General features: G+C 49.9%; 1 protein-coding gene across 1 annotated transcript in view; it reads right to left on the bottom strand.

Annotated features, from left to right (window-relative positions):
* The window catches only part of LOC138526300 (E3 SUMO-protein ligase RanBP2-like), a 1,418,318-nt gene that overhangs the window by 779,174 nt on the left and 615,638 nt on the right, over window positions 1–23,506 (bottom strand). The window contains exon 15 of the mRNA XM_069636875.1: window positions 22,035–22,181. Coding sequence (XP_069492976.1) covers window positions 22,035–22,181 — 147 coding nt within the window. The remainder of the gene's footprint in view (window positions 1–22,034; window positions 22,182–23,506) is intronic.

Here is a 23,506-nt window from a genome sequence, read left to right as displayed (position 1 = left end):
GCATAAGCGGCCCAGCGGTTGGTCTGCGGATCATTCATTGTTTTAGGCCGAAAAAGTTTACAGGATTTACAATCTGTTCGGGCGTGATCCCTCAGAAGACAGTGGTTGCACACTCAGTGTGTGTCCTACCACAGGAATTTTCGGTGGCAGGAAAGGCAAGATTTAAATGGGATTTTGTCCATTATATTTTAAAATGGCAGATTGGCTAGAAAAGAAGAAAGGGGATGATGGAATAAGCATTCTCGAAAAGCGGTCAGCATGAAGAATCTCCCCCCTATCTCCCTACTATAATGGGCCCAAGCCAAAAGAGGCCCGGGAACGCCGTGTCTGGTCATCTATCAGTCAGTCGTCGACAATGGTGGTGTTTGTTGGGAGCCGTCAAGCGGTCGTGCGGCAAGGCGTATAACAAAAGAAAAGCAAGAAAGTCTATAAGTACAACTTTAGCTAATCAAAGGCATCTGCCAAGAAGAGAACTCTGTATTTACAACTGACTTCGATGGCGGAAAAAAACAACCTGAGGGACCTCGACACGTCAAGGACCATGGGTACAGTACACGTCACACTAGGGAGAATATTACTAAACACTCCCTGTCGACGTCTGTTCGGGATAATGCACAGAAATGTGCTAATTCCCTTCTTCGAGAACATCAACTCTTTTGCTGGATATTAGGACTTTTAATTTCTATCCTGGAGAGAGTGAGGCCTTTTTCCCCCACTCATGTATTCTTTGTGATTTGAACGCTGTTTCTTTTGGTTTTGGAGTCTGAGAAACTCCATAGGAGGCATATTTTGACATTGTGACACACAGCACCTTCAGTGCAGTGGCACAGGGAACTCCTTTAGATTTCCCAAAGGAGTAAATGCCTTTTTCTTGGAAAAACTACTGTTTCCAAGAGCAGCAAAGTAAAATTGACTTTACTTGCCTTTTGTAACTTTGTAGACCCAGCACACACTATCTTCCGTTGAGTACCGGGGGGGGGTTACTTAGTATCCCCTTGGTCTACTTTCTCAGTTAACATTTTTATGTTACCCTTTCTACAATTAATGGCTGGTGGCAGTGGTTTACTTTTTCCTACCATTGTGTGTTTTTATTGCGGGCTGCGTTTGCAGCTGCAGTATAGCACCCATGGGTGCCCATTTTGTCAAAATGGCCCAGTCTATTTTCGCCATTTCTTGTTTTAAAGATCTTTCTTGAGATTTACTCTGTGTGCCAAACCAGGTTTGGTCCCTTTGTTTTGTCTTTGGCAGGGTTATCTGGTGAAGCCTGCCTCTAGCTCCAGCGTTTCTGGCAGGGCAGGGGAGCGAGGGAGGATCCAAAAACTCCCTGTGCTTAGTCTCCTTGGTTACAGGAATGCAACCAAAAGGTGATTGGCCAGCTGGCTGTCTTTGGAAGACAGCCACCCTGCTGTGTGATTGACAGCCATGCTGCAAATGAATGGGAGAGACTTGCATAAAAGGCGAGGTATTTTGCAAGGAAGAGAGTCGACCACTGGACAAAGGAATAAGAAGAAGAACTTGGAAGAGAAGTTTGCTGCAACTCCTGGACCAGTTTAAGCCCTGCTGCAGTGCTGAAGCCCCGAATTCGCCCTGCAAAGGACAACTTCACCCCTTGGATTGGTGGGACCAATCAAGCCAAAGACTAAAACGACTGGAAATCCTCTCTGCTGGTTGTACTTCCATTGCTCCTGCAGGAACAGAGTGCCGGGGGACAGGAACACAAGAATCGAGTGCATCTTTTTAAGCCGGACCCGAGCACCAGGAAGATCCTCCGGACTCAATCTAAGCAGGGCTGACCAAGCCCGAGCCACCTCAACAGAGTGCTGGACTGCAATAGCAAGGAAAGTCCACAAGGTGTCCAAGAACGGCAGTGGTGCTATTCGCAAGAAGCTGAAACCGCAAAGTGCTGCTGATCTGAACTTTGCCCATTGCTGGTGCTGACCTTCGAATTGTAATGCAGGTGTCACCGGATGTCCTCCCTCTTGTCCCCACAACTGAGACCCAAGAACAACAAGACCTACAACAGGAAAAAGCCAGCTGGAACCAAATTCTTCGGATCTAAGGTACTGTGAACTAAGGGGTACTTACCCTCTTGTTGTGTAGCTTGCTTGCTCTCAGTTGAGACTTGCAGTGGCTGCCCTTTGCAGAGTTGCTTGCAGCTTTGCCTTTCACAAGCCTCGCAGCATGTGGCTCAACAGTGATTTCTTTTTTAATAAAACTATAACATTGTGCAAGACTTTTCACTTACCTTCAATAAGTGCTTCATCTCCCCTAGACTTTGCTCAAGTGACATTGGCTGTCATGGCCCCCTGAAAGAGAATACTAACCTTTGACTTTGTTGTTCTGTTCCTCCAAGATGTCATATATTCTTTACTTTTACTTATATAGCCGGGAAAGGCTTAATCTACAGGCATGGACTCTGAAGCAAAAAGCGAGGGCAAAACAATAGAAGAGAGTTTGTGAAATGTCGTTGCCACTTTAGGAATAAAGTGGTGCGGATCGGTAGCCAACACAACCCTGCCTTCAAGAGCCTCAAGTATAGGGGGTCCACAACCAATGCTTGCAACTCTGATATCCTCCTGGCCGAAGTAATGGCCACCAGAAAAGCCACCTTCCATGACAAACTGCAAAGGAGCCATCGACAGCGGCACAAAAGGCCATCATCAGACCCGAAAGTACCACATTAAGGCTCCACATCGGCGTAAACTTCTTGACCGGAGGAAAAGTACGAAATAACCCCTTCAAGAAATGCTTGATTAGGAAATCACTAAACAGAGGAGCCGCATGTCGCCTCCGAGTAAATCTAGAAATCGCTGCCAAGTGTACCTTTATGGATGATAACGCCAGACCCCTTTCTGTCAACTGCAACAGGTAGGGAAGAACTTGTTCAGGGGAATGTTCAAAGGGTCCGCCCCCAGCTGGCCCTTGCACCACACAAAACCTTTTCCATTTACACGCATTGGAGACATTTGAGGCCGGTGTTCTTGCCGCCTCCAAAATCCGGCGACAGTCACTGGAAACCCGGAGCAAAGCCGTCAGGATGAGGGATCCCGGAGAGTGGTGCCACAGAGCGACCTTGTCCTGAGACAGAAGGTCTGGCGTTGCTTCCAACCGAATCGGCTCTGCCACCGACAGTTGAAGGAGATCCGAGAACCACAGATGCTTGGCCCAGAACGGAGCCACCAGAATCACACGGCATGGGTATCTCCGAATCCACTGTAAGGTTCGTCGGATTAGCGTAAACTGAGGAGCTGCATACACGAACCGACCCCGTGAACGAGAATACATCCCCCAGAGACTCTGGGTGAGCCTACCTGCTGGAGAACTCCCTGCTCTTTTTGTACTCCATCGTTTCAAATAGATCCAACGCAGGATGTCCCCACTTCCAGAAGATCATGGACACTTGTTGCTCCTTCAGCCGCCATTCGTGCAGCTTACCTACATCCCTGCTGAGCACATCTGCCTGAACATTCAACATTCCCGGCAGATGAAGCCACAATGCCAATGTCGTGCAACAGAGCGCAATGCCAAAGTTCCTGTGCTTCCTTTGACAGCATCCTGGAATGCATGCCCCCCTGCTTCCTGAGATAAAACATCATGGTGGTATTGTCTGTCAACACCCTCACCACCGAACCGCGTATGTGCGTTAGAAACAATTTGAGGGCCCAATGAACTGCTCTCAACTCGAGCACGTTTATGTGGAAACGAACCTCCACCAGAGACCACAGGCCTTGGACTTGGGATCCGCCGAGATGCGCCCCCCCCATCCCGTCTGAGAGGCATCCGCCACAATCTTAAATTGTAACTCCGGTTCCAGCAACGGCATGCCCCGAACCAGATTGTCCAAGCACTGCCACCAGCAAAGAGCTTCCACCAGAGCGCCCTCTATCACCAACCTGTCTGACCAAGAGCCGCGTCTGAGCCCACCGGTCCGCGAGGAACTCTTGCACCGGACTCATGAAGAGCCGACAGTTTGGCAACAGAGGAATGCATGCCGCCATGGACCCCAGCTGCGACACGTAGGTGCGGAACACCCGTGAGCCGATCTTCCACTCTGCTGCTCTTTGTAGAAACTTCATGACCCTCTCGCCCGAGGGCTCCACAAGTACCAGTTGAGTCCGAAACTCCACCCCCAGAAACACCAAGTCCTTGGAATGCGACAGAAAGGATTTTTCAAAGTTTATGGCGAAGCCTAGCCGTTGCAACAGCTGCATGGTAGCACCAAGACTGTCCTGCGCCGCCCCTGGTGACGAGCCACGCACCAGCCAGTCCAGATACAGGTATACGTATTGACCCTCCCGTCGGAGCCACGCTGCCACTGGCGCCAAACATTTTGTAAATGTCCTGGGGGACGACTTTAAAGCAAACGGGTGTACCCGAAACTGGTAGTGATCTACGACAAACCGTACAAACTAGCGGTGCTGTCGACGCATGGGAATGTGGAAGTATGCATCCTGTATATCCAAAGACGCCAGAAACTCGTTCGGCTGAACCGATCGGGTAACTTCCTGAAGAGTGAGCATCTTCAACTTCACACGTTGCAGAGTCTTGTTCAACGCCCGAAAATCCAGTATGGGCCGCCACTGGCCTTTGGGTTTCTTCACTACAAAGTAGCGGGAATAGACCCCTTGTCCTCTTTCTACCACCGGAATCAATTCTGTAGCCCCTTTCTGTAGCATAAGTACCACCTCCTGCCGCAGGATGGGAAGGCGAGGTTGCAAGGCATACCCAAGGCATACACCGGAGGAATGGAAACCGGGGAACACCAACTCCAGCGAGTGGCCCAGACTGGTCCAACGTAATCTTGCAGCACTCGTCCACGTGCATCGCCACCTGCCCCGCAGGAGATTGTCCTGAACACAGTCTTTTTTGTGGTTTAGCATGCCTTCCCTTAGAGGTGGAGGGCTGCGCGCCCCCTTTTCACTGGGCATGAAAGTCCCGACTCTTCTGCGCCGATCTCCTATACCCCTGAGAGAAATATCCTGACCGACCGTAACCCCGGTCTGTGGTGGAAGCAAACCGGGCATTACCTGAATCCCCCCAGAATGGTCAAAAGGAGCAAAAAGAGCACCCACTCTGCAAAGCCCCCAATGATTTAGCAGTCTCAGTGTCTGCCTTCATCCATTTGAGGGCCTCATCAATTTTCTCACCAAACAAATGCTCCACCTCACAGCGCATGTCAATAACCTTGTAATACACCTCCGGGCGAAAGTCTGCACTTAAGCCAGGCTTGGCGACACAGCATTACCCCAGTGTTAATCTGCTTGAAGCCAGACTCCGCTAGATCAACAGCAATATCAATACTGTGATTGGAAGCTTCCTCCCCTTCATGCACCAAAAGCATGGCGGTCTTGCCATGCTCCTCCGGCAGATGTTCCAAAATAGGTTCTAGCCAATGTCAAATCTCACGATCATAGCGTGCCATGATTGCTAAGAAATTGGCCATTTTCACCGTTGTCGCCCCAACAGTCAAAACCTTCTTCTCGAAGGCATCCTGTCTCCTGGCTTCACTGTCCGGCGGAGTAACACACTTGTGCTGACTCCGGGCCTTACGGCTAGCCGCCGCCACCACCACCACCACAGACTCAGGAGTGGGTTGCGACACTAAGCACTTTGGGGTAGGGTCTGGGGCCTTGAACTTCTTCTCCAGTCTCCATTTGACAGCCGGTTACCGAAAAGGGATGCCGTATCATGCGCACACCCTGCCACATGTGGTCCAGAATAGGAACAGAGAATACCGCTTTCCGGCTCTTGCCCATGTGATCGAACAGGAAGCACTCCTTCCTTTCTTCCTCAGGTGTCAGCCCAAATTCAACACGCCTTAGCCATCATGGTGTGGAAAGCCCCAACATCGGGAGGGGAAGGCTGCGCTGGACTGCGAGGCTGTGCGCCACCTCCCCGTCCACATCCCATGCATCGTCCCTCGTCGGTGACTATGAACCAGTAGACATGGTGTCCCGAGGTACACTGTCCGACTCCGGCAGTTCATCCTCCGGTTACAAACGTGGACGATTTTCAGTCACGGGCCACAGCACCAGCAACCCAGCCGTAGCAGACAAATGCGTAGGAACACCAGCAGCATCCATGAAAGGCCCCACCGGGACCACACTCACGGAGGCAACCTCGCATCCAGCTGTCCCAACTATGACTGCAGCGTGGACAGAACCTGGAGCGACATAGACTGCAGGTTCATCAGCGGGTAACTAGCAGGACCAGCACCCACACCCACTGACATCGAAGGTCCAACACTCTGCAGTCCCAAGGCTGACGGGCCCAACACCGGCTCCCGGTCGTCGTCCACCTCCGAGGACACCGAAAAAGCTGCCGTCTCCTGATTTAGTATGGTGTCAGGCAGAAGCGAGTCAAAACTGCCAAGCCCCACTCGTCAGCAACAAACCGTCCGTGTCCATCCTCGATGACGAGAAAAGCATCGGGCCTTTATCCAACACCATTGTCGCCGATGACAATCGTCGACGACAGAACTGTACATGGAAGAGCAACTGTCGACGACGGAACCCCCGTTGACGAGGACGTCGTCAGAACCGCCACCTGCGGTGTACATTTTGCAGGCGACCCAGACTGCTTGGCAGTGCTGGACCAGTGTTAAGAGCACTCCCTGCTAGAGGACGACCTGTGACAGTACCCTGAAGAGTGCTTCGACGACTAGTCCTTCTCCTGCGACGCCGACTTCTCAGGCCTTCCACCAGACCCTCAGGAATGGTCCGACCGACCATGCTTGGACGAAGAAGCTCCCTTCAACAACTGCTTACTCGAAGAGGATCTACCGCTCTTCTGCACCTCCAACGAGGTTTCTTAGCCGGAGGCTCGGCCGACGCCGCCCGGCAATGATCCGCCGACTGCACCGGTCGTTCAGAGGACAGGCTCGGGACCGAACCCACCTCCGAGGCCGTGTAGGTGCCCTCATTAAGCCAACAAACCAACCGCCGATTGCGGTCTTTATGAGTCTTTTGCGAAAACCCTCTACAAATTTCGCAAGAGTCAGCAGAGTGATGAGGGTAAAGGTAGTAGAGGCAATCCATATGCCCGTCACCCTCATACACCTTCAACTCACAAGTCGCACAGGGCCGGAGACTTCTTCGGAGCCCCAGAAGCCATCTCAATACGCAAAGAGCACAAGTACGTGGAAAAAAACACAGCGAACACGAGGTGATCAAACAGTTTGGAGACGGTTGAAATCTGAAGGGAAGCCGCAGGGGTGGGGCCATTTATAGCTTACGCCCTATTGGTGGGGACTAAAGCACCCAAAAAGGACGTTGATAGGACACTAAAGTGTCGACGTTTTCCATAGGAAAACGATAGGTTAAAGTGACCGAGGTTCCCAGCCTGACGACAGGGAATATTCACAGCATGTGAACCCTTGAAAGATCCAATGCTGGAGAATTCTAATTTCTGTGCCAATTCCCTTCAACCTTCGAGACCCCCCAGCTCTTTTGCTGGACTTTAGGACTTTTTATTTTAACCCTAGAGACCTTTTTCTCCCCCTCATGTGTTTGACCTGATTTGGATCATGTGCTTTCACTGTTTTTGGAGTTTGACAAACTCCATAGGCATCTACTTTTTGTATGGTGAGACACAGCACCTTCAGTGCAGTGTCACAGATAAATCCTTCAGATTTCTTCCAAGGTTGAAATACCTTTTCTTGTGTGAACTACAGTTCAAGAATAGTAAAGTGAAATTGACTTTATATACCTTTTCTCTTTGTAGGTCCAGCACACCCATTCGTATGTGGAGTGCAGGGGGGTTAGCCAATAGCCCCTTAGCCTACATTCTCATGCAAAAAATTGCACGTTACCCTCACTACTTCAAATGGCTGGTGGCAGTGGTTCATTTTTCCAACCATTGTGCTTTTCTACCGCAGGCTGAATCCTCAGCTGCAGTATAGCACCCATGGGCGACCATTTCATCAAAAGGGCCCGAGCTGCTATTTTCTGTTTGTGCGGTTTTTCTTGGGTTAAACTCTGTGCGGTGAGCCAGTTTTGAGCCCCTTGTACATTTGCCTTTGGCGGGCTTCAGCCCGCCTTAGGCTCCAGTGTGTCTGGAAACGCAGGATGTGAGGGAGGTTCCCGAAACTCCCCTGTCCTCTGTTTCTAGGAATGCAACCAGTCTTGATTGGCTGGCTGTCCTGAAAGGACAGCCTCCCTGCTGTGTGATTGACAGCCTAGGCTGTGCATGAATGGGAGAAACTTGATTAAAAGGTGAGGGTTTTGGGACAAGAGGCAGAGTCGACCACTGGGAGAAACACTGATTAAGAAACCGTGAACGACGCTTGCTGCATCCTCCTGTACCTTTGAATTGCCTGGTGAAGTCCTGCTGCTGTGCTGAAACTCCTTTTTCTGATCTACAAAAGAAGCTCCGGAAGGGACGACCTCTTCCCTTGAGTTAGTGGGACCAACTAACCCCGAAACAAACTCTACTGCACCGCCTTCCCAGACTGGCTGTACTTCTTTGTTGCTGCAAGAACCGAGTGCCAGGGGTCGAGAAATCCAAGGTCGAGTGTAACATCTAAAATCTGGCCAGAAGCTCCAGGAGTCTCCTAAGGACCATCCAGAAGCAAGAAGACCAGAGTTCAAGTCCCCCTCACCAGAGTTCAGGACCCAAGGAGTGAAGGAAGCCCAACGGGTATCGGAGATCTGCGACGGTGCTATTTACTAAGCACTGAAACCGCAAAGTGAAGCTGAACCGAAAAGAGCACGTAGCTGCCGATGACCTACAAAAAGCTGCCGCAGGAGCACTCCAGACGTCCCTCCCTCCTGTCCCCATGACTGAGGTTCATGAACCCAGGTTCTGCATTGCTGCAATAGGACAGAATCTAACTGGATGTTACGCTCACCTGGCTCCCACAGAGGCGTCGATCTGGACTGGACTGCTGCGGGCTCCTCCAATGTGACACGTAGGGCCGAGATGACGGACTGAACTGGCCCACCTAGCTTCGTTTGCTTGGTCCGTAGGAATATTCTTCTGCAAGTGGAGAAGGGTAATTAACCACGCGTGGAGTTGAGCGTAAACCCCCCCCCCCCCCCCACCCTGCTGTTGTCCCCACTGATCACCTTGGATGTTCCCTCTTATAGTCTCACCTGATGATTTGAAAGGATGAGCTCTCTATCCTGCATTGAGCGCAGTGGCGCGTAGATAACCAGTTGCTTCACTGGCTCGAAGGAATTGGTGAGTTCTAGGACAATATTGACTCCGATATTCCCGGCAAGATGCCGTAAGTATGTAGTTCGTAAGAGTTCAAATGCCTGACTTTCACTCTTGTCCGATTCCTTGCAGGTTGCAGCTTGACCGTACTGAAGACTTCCTAGTGGCAACCGGTAATGTTCTGGTAAGGATTTGTATTATCCAACACAGTTCGATAAAATAATGTCCATAAGTAACCTGTTGCTTTCTCCCTTATTCAGGTGCTGATAGAAAGTATGAAATCTCGCGGAATAATGCCTCTGGCGGTAAAATCAGGTAAGTCTTTTGTGGTGAGGAGGGTTCCTCTTGTTAGTCCCTTGTTTCACCTTGCTGTCCTTTTGTTTCCCCTTAGGGGCCGGGGTTCGGCTAGGATGCAGTGGAAGCTGCGCCGACCCGTGAAGAGGAATAGTACCCCCAGTGGTAAAATCAGGTAAGTCTATGGGGGGGGGGGGTAACTAATATTCCTCTGTGTGTTCCCTTGGCTCACCTTGCTGTTCTTGTCTTCTCCTTAGGTGCCGGAGTGTGGCGGTAATATGTAGGAGGATGCGGTGAAATGTGAAGATGCTGCGAAGGCCGGTGAGTTCAGCGCGGCGCTGCAGCAGGCGAGGCGACACGCATAAAATAACTTCTTTCTTCCAGCTCGAAGGCGCGATGGATCGGGAATTCAGGTAAGGATCAAAGGTATTGCTCTTGTTCTAACCTTTCTCCCTTTTTCTAGGAGCTCCAAACTCAGGGCGGGTGTGGCAGAAGACTGGATGCAGACTTGCAGGCACGGTGAGCGTTACGCTGCTGGATGCAGAATAACGCGAAGCGTGTGCTGCTCTTGATTATACACTAGCTTTTTACACAAATTGCCTTTTTAAAGAATGCTCATTTAAAACTGGATATAAAAAAAAACTATAACCGAAACCTTGAGTACAAGTGTTATTTCTTTACTTGCATTGACGAATTCCATTTCTACAGCTCACATTTACACATCTTGAGATAGGCCTGGCTGCTCAGTCACACTACCAACTTGTGTAGTACAGACCTATACCAAAAGGTGGGTCACCTACCTAATACCAAGCAGATAAGTGTTGAGTAGACTCACACAGTGTGACTGCACCAATTCTTACCCAAAAGTCACCCTTGCCATGAAAGGACGAAGACTTCTGCAAAGCAGGCAACCTCATGAGACGTCCAAGGAGTGAAGACTAATTGCAATGGGAGTCTCCTCAGTCCGGTGGCGAAGCTGACCTTCGGCATGCGCAAAAAGGAGCAGGTCTTTCATGGATTACCTTGGGACCCGAAGGCTGAAAATCAAGAAGCATGCATCTTGTAGCACAAGTTAAAGATCCTCCAAGTTCCAAGGTTGCACTCTGAATGGCAACGGGTGCAGAAGGTAGCCCAGGAGAGAGCTGGTCAGTACACCGGGTGGTCCAGGGACACTTCCAAAAGATGAGCAGGCATGGATCATCGACCAGGGATTGAGGCTTGATGTTCCCACCAGTCCAGGGGTTGAAGCACTGATGAGTGTTCTTGAGATCAGGACAGAGGAACAGGGTTTCACAGAGACTTGGATGGAGGCAATGCTGGCCCGCTGCAACATTCGGCCACAGGTTGTCTACAGGCTGCACTTCTTTGTAGGTGTCTTGGTTCCAATGATCTGCTGAATGGCTGCAGGAGTCCTGTTATCCAACATTTGGACTAGAAGCGCGGCCAGGTGCACCAATTAAAGGATCTGCACCACTTAAACTGGCAATGGCTATACAGTCATGGATAGCCATTGCCACACAACGTGCCCATCAACAGATACTCAGACGGACAGATGTGGACTGGGACCAGACAGCTCCAGCCCACACATGTGGCCAAGCAGACAGACTTTGCCTGGGAAAGCAGAGGTTTTCCCCAGGAAAGGGCATTGGAAGTGCCATCATAAGTGGCTGTTAGGCTGTCTCTACGTCGTTGGACCTGGCTTTCCTCCGTTTGTCAAGTGGAAAATTGCTGTCCGCAAGAAGAAGCTACTTGCATGCTTTTCGCTGTAACACGCCATTGGAGTAAAGACTACAGCACCCAAGTAAATGAAGATTCTAGGAACATTGTCCCTGTACCTAGTGGCTTACCGCAGTGCCTAACTTATAGTTCTTCGGTGGCTTATCCGAGTTTATTTTCATTGTTTGCAGCTTTCAACTTGTGGCCCCACCCACCTGTCCGCCAACGTCTGCTCCTCACCATCTATAACTAGTGAGGCGCGCACATCGGAAGTGCCATCGTAAGTGGCTGTTAGGCTGTTTGGCGGTGTGGCAGGAGCGGAGCTTGCCTCTAAGTAAGCAATGAGCTTCCATAATGCCATAATGACCATATGAGCAATACTGTGTTTTATACTCCATTTGAATAGAAGTTTCTATGCTGGGACTAATTCGGTTCTGAAAGTAGGAACTGGGGATCTTGTCTGATTGTTAATATTTTATGAACCTTACTAAGCGGTCACAGTAGTGATACTATTGCTTTAAAAATAGGGTGAAGTTATTACTTCCCATCTTTCTTTTGACTCACTAGGTGTTGGATAGTCAATATGGTCAATGGGCTTAGAAGTGGAAGAACATTTACAGGGGTACTAAGTCCAGTAACAATAAATGTGGAAATGTTGAATGAAAGGTCTCGAAACGAAGATCAGTCAAATCAGTCAGTTTCACAGGACGAGGTTGTCAACTTTGAATTTAGTGAATTTAGTCCGGTTTCGGTACCTCAGTCTCTGAGTATGAATGAAGAGGGTGAGGGAACCTTGGTTGCTAACAAAGTTGAGCAGCAAAAAGGAAGGGCACAGAGAAATCTTGAATCCTCCCCTATCAAGTACAATGTTAAGGAAGTAAAGAACCTCACAGTTCCTGACATTACAAATCTGACAGATGTTGAAAATGAAGCGTGGTTGAATAAAAAGGTTGATTTGAAGGGAATTACAAAAATCAATATGGGTGGACTGAATGACTGCTCAATATTAGGACCCGCTATAGAAGCTGAAGTAGGAAAGAGGATGAGATTTTCCTTGGGGCCATCTACCCAGTGTCCAAACGAGCATTTGGAAGAGAAAATGTGCATATGTTTATTCTTGCAGCGCAGCAGAATCTGGGTTTTTACTCATTCTCATGTGGTTTTACTGATGCTTATTTGTATAATGAAAAAGACAGAATTCAATTACGAGAAGCAGCATCTTGCTTATACGACCAATCTCCCAGCACAAAACAACCCATTTACTAATCTCAAAGAACAGATTAATCTATTTGAACAAACGACAGGAATCCTCCCTAGAGAGGATGGGCTAGAACATGCTAGTCCAGAGGAAGAAATCGATCTCTGTGCTCGTGATGTCCCTGGATTTGGGGCCGATTCCCAGTCTTATCTAGACTTCTTGATCTGCTAGACAAGGGCCACGAGCAAACGCATTGTGAATTGGGGAATCTAAGAGCAACAATGACTGACGACCTATGTAAAATGAACAAAGTGGAGGCACTGTTATTTACCTGTGAAGCTGTGCCTGCTCTAGTAGTGGGCCATAAGAAGGGTGTAGCCATGATGAACAATATGACACAAACCCCTGGAGATATGAAAATGGTAAACGTGGAAGTAAAATCGTTTGTTGAAATGGCAGCCGTACCGGTGGCCAATAATGTCCATTTGGGTAACAAATTGAATAAGTTTGTTTTGGAATCTGAAGGCGCTGTTGGTATTGCTATTCAGCAAACACAGCTTGATATAGAGGCAATTAAGGAATCTATCATTTGTGGAAGAAGTGATGGGATGGTGAACTTGTTATCTCCAAAGCAGAAATCTGATCCCATGAGGGAGGGAGTAGTCCAACAGTGTTATTAGATCTGATCGATATTTCTGATGTTACTATGAAAGAGATGTGTGAAAGTATGATTGATTCTGTCTCGGAAGGGGAGAACGAAAGTCAGATTGTGGTACTTCCACAGAGAAGAGAATTATTGCTAGAGCACAAAAAAAGAGATGCTAGAAATAACATGTCTAAGAATGCCAAAAATGAAAAAATAAAAAGTGACTAAAACCTATAACAGTGAAGGAACAAGTTACTTACCTGTAACTGTTTTCCAGCATGCATCCGGCATGGATTCACATGCTCATGAATATTCCCAGTCAGGCTGGGAATCCTCGGTAAAGAAAAAAATCAGTATCAGTTTTGTTTCTGATCTGTCTTTCTTAGTAGTAACCAATCACTGGTCTCTGGGTCATACTGCCCCCAGCCAATGACTGCCCTCTCCCTAAGCCCCGCCCCTGGCAGCCATCCTCAGATTTGGTAGCAGGTAAAGTGGCAGTATGACCAAGTGAAGGGCCGCAGTGGGGTAGGAGGGAGGGTTTGCATGTGAATCCATGCCAGACCCATGCTGGAGAACAACAGTTACAGGTAAGTAACTTGTTCCTTCTCCAGCATGGGGTCTGGCATGGATTCCCATGCTCATGAATATAAGAATACATAGCAGTACACATGCATACCACGGGAGGTGGCAAAGGCTCAACATTAAGCATTACATGGACTCAACATTAAGCAACTCTTACCGCCTCACAACAGGTTGCGCAGCACTGCCGGGCCGACTCTGGACTCCTCCCTGGAATCCCGGTCGACGCAGTAGAATCTCGTGAAGGTGTGCGTCGACCTCCACGTGGCAGCCCTGCAGATGTCCAGGAGGGGCACACCAGATAGGAACGCCGTGGTAGCAGCGATCGCTCTGGTCGAATGGGCTCTCAGATGGGCGGGCAACGGTCGGTTTGCCAACCGGTGACAGTGCATGATGCAGCCGGAAAGCCAGCTGGAAATGGAAGCCTTCGAGAGAGCCTTCTATTGGTTCACAGGTCCAAAGTTCACGAACAGCTGTGATGTCTTCCGAAAACTCTTCGTTCGGTCCACGTAGAACTTCAGCACTCTAGCTACATCCAGCGAGTGCAAAGTCCTCTCGGCCGGCGACGAAGGCGACAGGAAGAAAACTGGTAACACCAAGGGCTGGTTGAGATAGAAGTCCGATGGCACCTTGGGCATGGAGGGGTGCGTCCTCAGCACCACCCTCATCTCGTGAAAAGTCAAGTATGGAGGCTTGCAGGATAGGGCCTGAATCTCTCCCACGCGTCGTGCAGAGGTGATGCCCACAAGGAACGCTGTCTTCCACGACAGGAACTTCAACGGAGCCAAATGCAAAGGCTCGAATGGCGGGCCCATGAGCCTGGTCAGCACCAAGTTGAGCGCCCACGCCGGGGCTGGAGCCTTCACCGGCGGGAACAATTGGAACAGCCCTTTCATATACTCCTTCACCAGGCAATGCAACCACAGGGATGACCCTCTTGCAGTTCTGTTGTATCGGGAAATCGCTGCCAGATGTATCTTGATGGAAGCATGCGCTAGTCCAGCTTTGGCCAGCGACAGTAAGTAGGGTAGCACTTGAGGGGCCGTAATCCGTAGAGGGTTAATCTTCTGTGCACGGCACCAGACAGAGAACCTCTTCCACATGTGTCCGTAGCACTTGAAAGTTGAGGACGCCCTGGCCTTTGCAAGAACCTCTCTGCAGTCCGCCGGGATATCGTACCCTCCAAACTCTAGTGCTGCAAGAGCCAGGCCTCCAAGTTCAGCGACTCCGGGTCGTGATGAAGGATGGCTCCGTCTTCTCTGGAGAGAAGATCTGCGTCCGTCGACAATTTGACTGGTGGGGACGCTGACAAGTCCAGAAGGTCCGGGAATGACGAGGATCATCCTGCACCGGGTCCTCTTGAGCTGGTTGACGAGTCGCAGTAGCAACGGCAATGGAGGGAACACATACAGGAACAGGCCGTCCCAGGGGAATGAGAAAGCATCGCCCATGCTCCTCGGCTGGGGAAACCTGCTGGCGAACCTCTGGCACTTGGAGATTGTCGCCGTCGCGAACAGGTCGATCTGGGGTTTGCCCCATCGTTGAGTCGATCCACTTGATCCTGACGCAGTTCCCACTCGTGGCACAAGTGCAGCTCCCTGCTGAGTGAGTCAGCGATTGTCGTTTGTCCCTGCCAGATGAAAGGGTACCAGAAACATCCCCTGGGCAACGGCCCAGTGCCATAGATCCTGGGCTTCCTTGAACAGGGCTGGGGATCTGGTTCCTCCCCGCTTCCGGATATAAAACACAGTGGTGGTGAAGATCCTCACCACCTTGTCCTTGAGGGACGGGAGAAACGACCTCAGGGCCCAGAACACTGCTCGGAGTTCCAGTATGTTGATGTGGAGCGTCCTCTCCTCCGGGAGCCAGAGGCCTCTTGCGTGAAGATTTCCGGTGTGCGCTCCCCACCCCTCCAAGGAGGCATCCGTCGTCACCGTCACCTGGTGTGCTGGGGTTTGAAAGTCCGTGCCCGCCGCAAGATGTGCGTGGGTGCCCCACCACCGAATTGCTTGGAAGAATACCTCGTTGAGCGAGATCTTGTCCTCAAAGCTGCCCGTCGATTGCATCCAACGGGCGTCGAACTGCTGTAGAGGGCGCATCCGAAGCCTGCACAGGTAGATGCACGAAGACATCATCCCGATGAGGGACTTGATGGACCTCACCCTGGCTACGTCCGTGGCCAACAGACGCTGCACCTTGCCCAGGATGGCCTTCGTCGTTTCCTCCGACGGCGAGGCCAATTGCGGGACTGTATCGAGCCTGGCACCCAGAAACAATGCGACCTGTGACGGAGCCAGGTGGGATTTGGGGAAGTGAGCAGCCGGACAGTCTTTGCGGTGTGTTCGACGGCGAGTTCTCTTGTTCTTGCTCGGATGAGCCAATCGTCCAGGTAGGGGTAGACTTGGATCCCCTGCCGGCGCAGCCGTGCCGGCGCCAGGCACTTGGTGAATACCCTTGGCGCCGACTTCAATCCTAACAGGAGGGCCTTGAACTGGTAGTGTCGTCCCTGGACCACGAACCTGAGAAACTTTCGGTGTCCTTTTAGTATGGGGATGTGAAAGTATGCATCCTCCAAATCCAACGACGATAGGACGTCTCCTTCCTCCAGCTGGCCCAGCATGTGCTGGGGGGCGACCATCCGGAACTTCTGTGCCTTGAAGTATCTGTTTAGTCGACGCAGGTCCAGGATGGGACGCCATCCTCCTGTCATCTTTCTGACAAGGAAGTAGCTTGAGTATACTCCGGAGCCCCGGCGCCTCTTTGGGACGAATTCGATGAAACCTTTCTTGAGCATCGCCCTTACCTCTAAAAGCAGTTGAGGGACGTGGTTTTCCTTCCTGGCCACGGCAGGAATTCGGGGGCACTTCTTGAGAAATTCCAGAGTGTGCCCGTGGGCCAGGGCGTCCAGCACCCAACGGTCGGTGGAGATGGACTCCCACACGCTGATGAACTTCGTCAGCCGGCCTCCCACCGGGGTGCTTCGGTGGGGGCCCGACACAACGGCCAGTTCAGTCTTGCTTGGAAGCGGCCTTGCCGCCTTGGCCTCCCTGGCGATGACTGCGAGATCCACCTGACTTGCCTCAACCCCTGTAAGCTTCTTGTGATGAGGAGCGGGCCGCCTGACGGTACGTTGAGGAGCCACAGCCGAATCCTTTGGAGGCACCTTGCTTGCCTCTGGAGTTCCAAAAGGGCGGCCATCGTTGCTGCAGAACTCCCAAGGCCCGAGCCGTCCGTCGGTCTTGATGGCCTGCAGTGACTCATCCACTGTCTTTCCAAACAGATTGTTCCCGTCGAAGGGCATGTCCAAAACCTTGGCTTGCACGTCTTGGCGGAAATCAGTCGCTTTGAGCCACCCCTGCCGTCTAAGGCAAACGCTGTTGCCCAACTGGCGGAAACCGGTGTCAGCAATGTTCGTGGCTACTGTTATGGCGTGGTCTGACGCCACCTCACCTTCCTGTAGGATCGCCAGGGCCTCTGCCCTCTTGTGGTCCGGTAGGAAGTCCAACAGGGGGGCGATCGTGTACCACAATTCTCTGTCGTAGCGGGCCACAATCGCTAGGCCGTTGGCCGCCTTGATCGTCATTGCTGCCGACGGGATGACTCGTCACCCCATGGCGTCCAGTTTCTTTCCCTCGCCGTCCGGTGGGGAAGTTGAAGATGAAGCCAATGCCCCCCCCCCCCCCCCCCCCCCCCCCCCGACTGCTTTCTTCTTGGCCACTGCCGAGATGACCAAATCCGGGGTCGGCTGTGCCCTCAGGCACAAGGGGGTGGCGTCGGGGACCTGGTACTTCTCGTACCGGTCCCTCTTGGCAGCCATTGTGGACGGGTTCTTCAGAAGCGCAAGTCCCTCGTCCCAGATATCATCTAGCAGCTGCACCGCGAGGACAGTCTTCCTCTTGACCTCGCGCCATTGGTAGAGGAAGCCTTCCTTCTTTTCCTTGGGGCACAGCTGGAAAACCTCGGGTGCCTCGGGTGCCCTGGCAATCATGGCGTGGAAGGAGCCAATTTCGTCGGGCGGTGATGCCCGAGGAATCAGCGATGGAAGGTCAGTCCCGTCATCACCACCGTCGTCATCCGTCCCTGTCATGGCCGTATCTGTTCCCGTGTCATCCCTCGGGACCGGGGAAGGAGACAAAGGCTGAGGGCTGGCAGGGCTGGATGAATCCTCCTCTTGTTTGGAGGGCTCCCGACGGACCCGGTTCAGTTGAGTCGTCTGTCGGGGGTAGGGGCAATATCGCCCTCATCTCCGTGCATAAGGCTTGGATTGCCATCAAAATGGCAGCCGAGTTGTCCTGTTGCTCGGGCTGCGACGGGCGCGATGGTTGCTCCTCCTCCACAGGAGCCTCGTCGTTGCCACCCTCGCACTTGTTGTTCCCCTCATCGGGATCCCTCCCGTGGGACCAGGCCTCTTCCAAATTCTTGTCAAGTCCCTCTTCAACCAACTCCTCCCCTGAGGCTGTGCCCGTGTCCGTAACGGGCACCGCCCCCCTCTTTTCTCACCGGGGTCTTAAAAGAAGATTCCCTCTGCAGAGGCAGGGAAACTCTGGGCCCCGAGGTCGCCTCCACTGGGGTAGCCTCCACAGGCTTGGCCAGGGCCGCAGCGAATCCCTCAATCGAGGCCTTGGATTTTCTCTTCCCCGAGCCAGAGCATTGGCTTGTGGTTGATGGCGCTGGTGAAGGTACGCCCTGCCTGGCGGCCGAGGAGCCCAACCGTTCGGCGCTCCCGGTGCCCGCGGACTCGTGGTGCTTTGCCTTCTGTTGGGCCCCCCGTCACCGGGACGTCCTCACAGGACTGGGACCACCGCTCGGACTTCTCACCTGCTGGGCTCTTGCCTTCCAGCCAGTTGGCGAGACGGGTCCGACGATCCCCCATAGTCCGATCCGACATGTTCATGCAAAACGCACAGTCCTTCTCCACGTACGTTTTGTCCTCGTGAAGACAGAGGCACCACGAGTGCTTGTCCTCCTTGAACACAGTCTGTAATCCGCATCCAGGACAGTTCCTAAACAGCTTAGATCCGGGTGTCAAGCTTCCTTTCTCCTGGCCATGTCCACGGGGTAGGCGGCAGAAACTTCTGGAATCCCCCAAGAAGCGTAACTCGACGAAAACTTCACCCTTGAGGGGCGTAGAAAATTCCGAAACTGGTCCCCGTTGATCGGAAGTAGAAACGGTGGAGCTTGAGGCTCGATTGACCGAAAAATGAGATTAAACTCAGTAAAAGCTCGAGAGCTGTAGCACGAGGACTCCCAACACTTGGAACGTGCGGTACAAATCTGAGGATGGCTGCCGGGGGCGGGCTTTAGGGAGAGGGCAGTCATTGGCTGGGGGCAGTATGACCCAGAGACCAGTGATTGGTTACTACTAAGAAAGACAGATCAGAAACAAAACTGATACTGATTTTTTCTTTACCGAGGATTCCCAGCCTGACGACGGGGAATATTCATGAGCATGTGAATCCATGCCAGACCCATGCTGGAGAATTCTAAGAAAGTAGGTAGGAAATCAGGATGAGGAGAATGGTTTTGACTTGCACCAACTTGATGAAGAGTAAGGTACACTTGGACCTTTTTTCAGAGGGAACTGGGAATGGTCTTCAACGACCGTAAAAGTGTACACGAAAGACCAAACATCTGAACGCAGGACGTAGGCAATTTGGGGTGAATCTGACTGATGAGTCAAATCCACGACCTCAGAAAAAGGGGCAGATTGCACCGTTAGGTGCAGGTATCTCAGGTGTTCAAACAGCTCTATCGCAATTGTATCCAGTGAAAAACAAACATTGGTAAGAAATGTAAGCAACCCCTCAAGAGCGAAGATCCAAGTAGCCCTATTAGATGTATAGATGAGCAAATTGGTGAGCCCTGGATGATAGGAATGGTTGGAAGAGATATACAAGGAGAGGAAGTGGAGATTGGGCACACGGGTGGTGAAGAGGAGGGATCCCAGAAGGAAGACCTTACATCTATAGGTCAAATAAACAGTCAATCACCCTGTAACAAGATAGGTTGAAATCCTATCCCAAAGGGGACTGAAGAGGAAGTACCACAAGAAGCGATAAAAGAAAAGAGTAACCTCGATTTGGGAAAGACTTACGAGGAGAAATTGGTTTCAGGAATGCCAATATTCATGGGCTGGGTAAGCAATGTGGCAATTAATGGTAGAACCAGCTTAAACGGAACATTCATGCTTAAAACATTCCAAGCGATTCCCCCTCTAGGAACCCTTTGCTCTGATGATTTAAAATGGATTTGCCTTGCTACAAACTATAATCATCGCATGATCTGTGGTTTCCAATATATGATCATCATGAGGATGGTATGGGAACAGAGGGAAAGTTTAGCCTCTATAGGTCTTGTCCCTTATATTTTCCAGAATGAAAAAGATGCTGGGAAGTTCTTAGAAACTCCTCTTGAAAACGAGAGCAAAAAAAGTGAGACAATGCTAACAGGTCTGCAGCTTAATATTAGTGCAGATACAAGCAAGCAAATACTTGCACTAGTGGCCGCGCTTAATGGAATTACACCTGTAGCAAGTGAAACTGTAATTCCACCTGTAAAGGCAAACTCGGATACGTTAGCGTAAAGAGGGACCCTTTAGAATCATGTCATGGAACTGTTGTGGCCTACCAAATTTTCTATGTTGGTTTGGTAGGACTGACTTAAGAAATCGTCCTGAGGTGATTCTTCTTCAAGAGACCATGCACACAGCACTCTTCGATATTGCAGAGTATGTTTGCTATACCAATCCGGCCACTAAAGGACTAAAGGGGCGACCTTCTGGTGGTCTAGCAGTGCTTGTTGGTAATGAATGTAAATTCGATCCTGTGGTACTACATGAGGATGCAGGTGTGATGGCAATACAACTAAATCCTCAGAATTCAACAGATTTAGTTATAGTAATACTATACATATATTGGAACAGGTTATCCATTTCTTGGGAGCAAATGGTGAACACGTTAGATTTAGTACTGGAAGGTACATTTGTCAGCACAAATCAAGTGGGGATTATAATAAGAGGCAACTTCAATTCCTCTCGTTACAAAAGCAAGGTTATAAATGAGAGTCTGGGTAATAGAAAGGTACCATTGACTATTAGAAATGGACAGAAGTGGGTGAGATATTTTCTGGGATGGGATATCCAGCTAGTCCATCCTTTAACTAGCCCCTGTCATTTTACTTGGAGGAAAGGTGACCTCTGTTCATACATAGACCACTTTTTTAGACTACACAACCTTAGGGGAAATCAAAAGAATTTCTCTGTGGCACTGCACTGGAGGTGCTGTGTGTTACCATACAAAAAGTAGATGCATATGGAGTTTGTCAGACTCCAAAAACAAAGGAAACAGATCATCCAAATCAGATCAAACACAAGAGTGAGTGAAGAAAATGGCACACTCACTCCAGGGTTAAAATTAAGAAGTCTTAAATCCAGCAAAAGAGCTGGGGGTCTCCAAGGTTGAAGGGAATTAGCACAGAAATTAGAATTCTCCCCAACAAAAACCTCAAAGGGGTCAGCAGTCGTTGGTCTGACAGGACCCCAACTAAGAAAGTAAAGGAAGAGTCAGCAGTATGGCGTCCCAACAGAGCAGATCCAAGAGGTGGTGGTTGTCCCAAGGATAGGTGAGGTTCGCAACCGAAGACTCTAACCTTCAAACAACATCAGGGGACTAGCAGCAATTTCAGTTTGACAATGTATAGTGACATTATCACAGGTCATGGTCTAAACAGAGCCACTGAACAAGTTATTAGGGACCATTTCTGGAGGGCACCACCTGTGGTCCTGCACAATGGACCAGGTATCGTACAAAGGAAGGGTAGTAACTACAGCCATGTTGGGCCTCACATAGTATGCTCTGCTCATGTTCGGAGATCAGCCAACACAGGAAGTCGGAGGTGCACAAAAATGCCTTCAGAGGAACGGATCCAGGTGGTTATGCCAGAACACGTGGAAGGAGCACCAGAAAGATTCTTTCTGGTCATGTGAGACAGAGCATTAACTTAGGGTTTTCAAAGTCTAAGGGATGCAGTGCTCGTTTCCTTCTTGAAACATAGAACTTGCAATACAATTAAGCAGCCAAGCTCCTTCCGATTGCCAGAACACGGGTATGCAGCGATTTAAGCAAATAGAAAATAATAAGGATGGGTAAGGGGTTAAAAACAAGTGGGGAGGGGTTTTGGGTGGTATTATAAATGAAAGGAAACAGGAGTTTTGGGGGCAAACCCCCAAATTCAAAGAAATACAAAATTCAGTACTTTTCTCGTTTAAAAAGTCTAGATAAAAAAAAGTGTCATTTTTCTATTTGTTAAAATCACATGTAACCCAGAACACACACTACATTCCTCAGCATGACATTTCAACAGCAGGACATAGTCCAGTTCATCAAAAAAAGGGAAGAAAAAACAAATGGCAATACAACAATTAATCAAAATAAAATGCAGAATTACCGTCTCTGCAACAGTAGAGTCTGCAAAGCTTTCATCAATTATCTTAGATAGGTACATCTTGCTCTTCTGCAAACAATTAGCACACTCCTCTTGCTCATCTGGGGAGATTGCATCATTTTCTATGTCTTCTGCTTTTCTCTGGAAGATCTGCAAACAAATGCAACATTTTAGACGAGCAGATATAATTTTTGCATTTCTTACATGTATTCAAAACACGAAGGTTAAAACATGTTTATCACCTAGAAAACGGAAATTCTCAACCTACAGTTAGGCTGTTTTTTGATGAACCAGCCTTGTGAGGGGGAGGGGAAGGGGGGTTCTAAGAGGCCTTCTTAGTTGACGAGCAAGAGCTTTTTCCACTTGGTCTTCAACTCTCTGAAGGTAGCATAACGTGAGCAGTAAGGCAGACTTGGGAATCAGGGGCTGATGTGCAAGTATACCCAGTCAGTATTCAAGTTAAACTGAATGCTATGCAATACAAAACACACACAATGTACATACTAATGCAGAACTATATGAAGTAACGCAGGAAAGAAAGTAGTCAAAACATTTACACTCTACCTCAATTAAAGGGTAGACACCAAAACATAAGCAGTCCACTTTTAGCAGGTAATAACTTAAGAATCTCAAAAAGTCCAAGATACAGGCAAGAACCTGAAAAGGGTGTGAGGTATAAGACTTCACAAAAATCAGATGCGCAAGTTTCGTCTTTAGCCAAAAAGTCAAATGCGCAATTTGGGCAAAAGGTTAATAGGACATAATTAGGGTTACACTGAATACCATCTCACTAGGAGTTACCAGGGAGGGAATCCTAGCCTAGAATGTTCACAGCCAGGGAAGGATAATGCTGGGGAGTTAGACGTTGTGCCCCATAAGGATTGCATGGGTGTGAAGTGGGTTATATACACGCGAACTCTGATTTACGAAGAATCCATCCCTGGGGTACTCAGAAGAACTCGGGCCGCTTCAGGCATTTGTCAACTTGGTAGACATGCAGGGGTTGCAGAGCCTAAGTAGGTGTCAGTTTTGGTCTTGTTAAGGAGCGGTTACAATATCCAACTCTGGGACAGTTCAAACAAACTTACAGCAGGACGGTCAGACACCTCAAAACACTAGCCACAAAGACTCCCTTGATGAGGGTAGCTCCTTGGACACAGCCGGCAAAGAATGGCAGCAGGGGAGAACTGCCACCAGGCAGGACGTTCTTGATGCTGAAGTAACCTTGTTCCTAGGCAAGAAATATATGATCTGTAGAGTGCTAAACTCCCTCTGAGGATGGTGACCATTGCTGCAGAGACCTGTCTGAATGATGTTTGCCCACAGACTTTCCAAGGGCACTTCCGAAGTCCGACAGCAGGAGGCTGGTGCAGGACATATTTTGCATTCCTACACTGGACTGGTTGGATCAATCTAGCGTCTGCTCTAATGGCAGGAGAGGAAAACAGGATTACTGTTGATGGCTTGGATAATGC

The sequence above is a fragment of the Ambystoma mexicanum genome, chromosome 7p, assembly GCF_040938575.1.
Source record: "Ambystoma mexicanum isolate Mex_15411 chromosome 7p, UKY_AmexF1_1, whole genome shotgun sequence".
Classification (NCBI taxonomy): Eukaryota; Metazoa; Chordata; class Amphibia; order Caudata; family Ambystomatidae; genus Ambystoma; species Ambystoma mexicanum.
This window is presented reverse-complemented; position numbering and strand designations above follow the sequence as displayed.